The sequence below is a fragment of the Austrofundulus limnaeus genome, unplaced genomic scaffold (assembly GCF_001266775.1).
Source record: "Austrofundulus limnaeus strain Quisiro unplaced genomic scaffold, Austrofundulus_limnaeus-1.0 Scaffold137, whole genome shotgun sequence".
NCBI classification, from domain to species: domain Eukaryota; kingdom Metazoa; phylum Chordata; class Actinopteri; order Cyprinodontiformes; family Rivulidae; genus Austrofundulus; species Austrofundulus limnaeus.
This window is the reverse complement of record NW_013952539.1, coordinates 541,257-545,983: the sequence shown is the minus strand read 5'-3', so window position 1 is coordinate 545,983 and position 4,727 is coordinate 541,257. Positions and strand designations below refer to the sequence as shown.

The following is a 4,727-nucleotide window of genomic DNA, read 5'->3' as shown; positions in this document are numbered from 1 at the left end:
AGTAAGTAAGCTAGTTAGTAAGTAAGTAAGTAAGTAAGTAAGTAAGCTAGTAAGTAAGTAAGTAAGTAAGTAAGTAAGTAAGTAAGTAAGCTAGTTACAAAAAAAAACCTCCACAAACGTTTTGTTCTCAGTTATTGAAGCAAAAATGAAATTTCCTCATTTTCCTCCTTTGTTTCACTCCTCACCAGAGTTTAAATTTTGGTATCTTCTACAATAAGTTTGTTTCAAGCAAGTAGATCTAAAGATGCTGTTTGGTCGCAGCCATTTTCTTTCTTTTGTTGCCTTCTTTGTAACCAGAAGTCATGAAATGAACTCGTTGTGCTGTAATGTTAATTTTACTGCTCAGCATCAGTTCACTCTGGATACTTACTGCTTCAACATGGTCACTAAGAGGACTGACCCGTGGTTATTCTCTGTTAAATCTGTCATGTGACCTTGTGGCCAGCTGGAGAACTCATCTTTCTTCTCTGTCTTTCAGACCTTCAGCCAGGGTGGGTTCAGCTGCACGCAGATGTACAGCAGCACTTTCGGCGGGGGCTTCAGAGGACCAGGCGGACAGCCCATGGTCAACTACAGTCAGATGCCCCTTGGACCCTACGTCAGCGGTAACGATCAGCACTCGTAATAAATCAAATGTGACATGAGGCAGGAGGGAAACGGAGGTTGTTCAGGTCACTTCCACTCTGAAAGCTGTTTCCACAAACAGAGAAAACCCGTGTAGCAAACACTGCTAATCTAAAGAGTGTCAGAGAAGTGCAAGGAAATAATGTCTCGGTGACATATTTATACTTTTATTTTCAGTATTTGCTGTTGATTTGTTGAATTCAGGAACATTTAAAGCAGGGCTATTCAACTGGCGGCCCATGGGCCACATCAGGCCTGCAGGTGACTTCCATCCGGCCCGCCAATGATGACACACACACACTTGTTTTTATATCCTTGTGGGGCCCGTCCATTGACGTCCATTCATTTTTTGGTAATTTAATATCCTAACCCTGACAACAAACCCTAAGGCTAACCTCACAGGTACAACCTGACCCTAAAACTAACCTAAACTCAATTCACACCTTGGTCCTAAACCCAACCCCCACACCCAAAATCAGCCTCTGAAGTTGTGGGGCCCAGGCTTTGGGCCCCACAAGGAGCACCCGGACCCCACGAGGCTGCTTTTTCCTTAAAACTGGGCCCTGCGATGTAGGAAAAACAAGAACACACACACACACACACACAAAAAGAATTTTTTTTTATTTTTTATTGTTTGTATTTTCTTTTTTAATTTAATATAAAAAACAGATTTCAAATCATTTGTAAATGTAAAAATTGTGTTTCAATGCAAAAATAAATTTAAAAACTAAAACATAATACTTGTTCAGTTACATGCTGCAGTCTTTGTCAATTCAATTCAATTCAAAAATGTATTCATTTCATTAAAAAAGTATTATATACAATAATAAAAAATAAACCAAAAAGATATACAAATCAAAATAAAATGAAAGGTAGCAGAAGAAGAATAAATCTTATTATGTCTGCCCCTTTTCGACCCAGAATATATTCAAACGAAACACAATTTACAAAACAATACTAAATAAGATAAAAAAATAAAATAAAAATAAAAACAACACCTACCATTAATGGGCACCCCCCACCCCCAGGCTGTGGGCTATAAGTAACCCCGTCCCCTGGAGCAGTCCAGTTGAATAGCCCTGATCTAAGGTGAAATTAGAAGTTTAAGGTGATAAAAATGAGTTGTTTTCATCTTTCAGTGTCCTCCAACGCCCCCCTGACCCCTACAAGCCATCTGGACAAGAAATCACTTGACTCTTTGAGAGACGTGGCTACGCCCGAACTCAAATCGGGCAAATCTAGCGATGTCATCTGTATCGAGGACTAGACCAGCTCTGTCTCGATGACCTGAGGTCAGAAACTCCCAGGGATGGAATCTGTATGAATGACTGCTGCCCTTGTCTTACTCCACATCCTTCTCTCTCCTCCTCCCTTCCTCATAATTCCCATCGAAGCTCTCTGCGGCGAGTGGTTGAGACGATTTTCATTCTCTCAGATGTATCGATCTTAAAAGTTGCACTTTTATCTTTTAAAAGTCCTATAGAAGYACTTCAGTAGGCGTTTGTTTTGTTTGTAACGCACAGCTGCAGTTCAGGAGGGAAAACGGGGAAGCTTTTTTTTTTTAAAGGACTTTATGAGGCCTGCACTACAAACCAAAACTCAATCAAGTCGAGTTTTGGATGCTCTTCATTTGGGGGCTCGTTTTAATCTTGTAATATAAGCTTTTTTTCTGCAAGCTGCAACTTTATAAGTCTCTGTGYGTTATTTTTGCTTTGATCTATTCTCCAACAGCCCCTTTACACTGTGACTGTGCTGCTCTGGACTCTTACAGAAGAGGAGAAATTCAGTCGTAGTTTGATATGTTTTGACTGTTTCTGACGGCCGTTGTGTTTAAAATTTTGTTATTATGTGTTGTAAGCGGCGGATCGAATATTGCTTTTAAAGCATCAGAAACTGTACATCCTTTTAGCAGAGCAGTCTGTGTGACTTTAAGACTGCCACCTGCTGGTAACTTGGAGAAAGTGAAACTGCAGCATCTTTAAAGGCTGGCCTCCTGTACAGTAAATAATCAGAAACTGCGGTTTATTTTCCATGATGATGAAAATACGTTCACGAACACCTTCAGGGATGACGTCACATCCCCGGCTCGTGGACGAATCATCGAGCAGAGCAGGAAAATCTTTTGGAGTGAGCGGAGCGTCAATAATGCATTTTTAGAGACAGCGCARTATTTTTTTGTGCCACGGTACAATAATTCTCTTCATCTGAATGTTAGTATTAACTTAGCCGTGGAGCCTCACCTCGGGGCCATAAACAGGGCCACGTCTGGCCCTCAGCGAACTGAGACTCATCATCGAATGGATGCATTTTTTTTTCTTTTATGTCCAGGAATTTTTCCCACTTCCTGTTTAGTTGTTCCAGAACGATATAATGTGATGCCATGGCACATTCAGCTTACAAGTTTTATTTTTTTTATTATTCTCTCAGTATATAGTTTAATTTTGATGCCAGTATAAAAGATGAATGATTCGTTCCTTGATGCAGTGTTTTTTTTCTCTGGTGGTGCCATGATCTAAACCTACCTGGAGTTGCACAACATTAGTCTGAGACGTTCACACCTGTTTTACATTTGTTTAGTTCACCTTTTTTTTAATTGAATTTAAATTCATGTTGAAGTATTTTTGTTCTCATTTACCATTTAAGTGATTTTAATAAGATTTTCTAGAGCAAAAAAATGTAAAGAACAGAATGCAATGATCTGCAACAAGTTCAAAACCACTAAAATTGTATAAAAGCAAAATATAAGAACTGGTTCAAAATGAGATTTTCTGTAATTTCACAAGACTTGTAGTGTTGAAATGGAGGAAAGCAGTAATTTTCTGTGCTTTYATTAAGGGTTGGCCAGTTTAGCTCTCTGTGTTGTAACATGTGGGATGTAGCTTGCTGAAATAAGCAAGGCCCTTCCCTGGAAAAAAAAAAAGCAGCTTTTATTTGTCAGCACTTGTTTCTCCGAAACCTGTTATTCAGCTTTGATCGTGCCTTTTTGAATGTGTACATGAATGCACACCCAGACTCTTGCAAATGCTGGCAGAACTGTGTGTGCTGATGACACGCTGAGGGATTTTTACGTTCAGAATGAAGGATCGATTAATAAAAAAAGAAAAAAGATACCATTTTCACATGGTAGAGTTTTAAGTTTTAGTCATAGATCGTGTTTTTAATTCTGGGTCTGGTGACGTCTTGAAATTTGCAACCATCCTTTGTTGGTTGTCGTTCTATGTTCCGTTTTTTTTTTTTTTGTCCTGGACTCTGAATATTTTTACGACACAATGCTTCATAGATGATAAAAAATCAACACAGTTGTAGAGATTTTTACATTGTGAGATATTTAATTGTTGATTTATTTAATCACGACATCACCTATTAAACATTTCCAGAACGTTTGTTGTAGATCTCGACTGAGACGTGCTTCTGTGGCCAAGGTGATCTTTAGAAATCAGGGCAGCTGTCTGATATACAACAAGCTTTATATTTATTAAAGTATAATAGTTGTCTAATTTGACTACATGCATATCTACTAAGCCTTTAAGAGAGGGGCATTCTTGTTAAAAAAAAACTAAATTGTGGACTACAGTATGTAGGCTGTTTGCACAGAAATGGCAGATTCCAGTGTCCAGTATCAGGTTTATCTCTATGATGCATGAAAACTTGATCATGTTCTTGTCCATATATTTAGTTTAAGGCGTTAATTTGACCATATAATAGTGCCACATGCTGTTTACGATACTCTAAATGAACATTGGATTTAACTGCAAATCATTGCTTTCTGTTTCGACTTTTTAAAGCAGACTTTAAATGTGTGTGAAGGCAGTGTCAGACTCAAAGTGCCAGTTTTTAACAAATATGTTCCCCCCACCAAAACAAACTCATTTGTGTCACTTCTGCTTACATAATGTGTGGGATTGCAGCCGCAGTGGACTTTTAAAGGGATTCCTGATTGGTTGTAACCTTAGACTTTATTTGATAAACGTATTTTAACTGTAAAATAAAGACTGTAAAAATACTGTAGGCTGTTTAATTTTGTAAATTTTAAAAAATATATATTTTAACACGGACGGAGCCATTTTATTTACACACAAAGCATTCTGGGTAAATGGTGACGT

General features: G+C 38.3%; 1 protein-coding gene across 1 annotated transcript in view; it reads left to right on the top strand.

Annotated features, from left to right (window-relative positions):
* The window catches only part of chd5 (chromodomain helicase DNA binding protein 5), a gene marked incomplete at its 5' end in the record, with an annotated part of 56,144 nt that extends 51,517 nt beyond the window's left edge, over positions 1-4,627 (top strand). The window contains 2 exon segments of the mRNA XM_014016024.1: positions 479-605; positions 1,764-4,627. Coding sequence (XP_013871478.1) covers positions 479-605; positions 1,764-1,891 — 255 coding nt within the window.
* Positions 4,628-4,727: the final 100 nt, after the last annotated feature.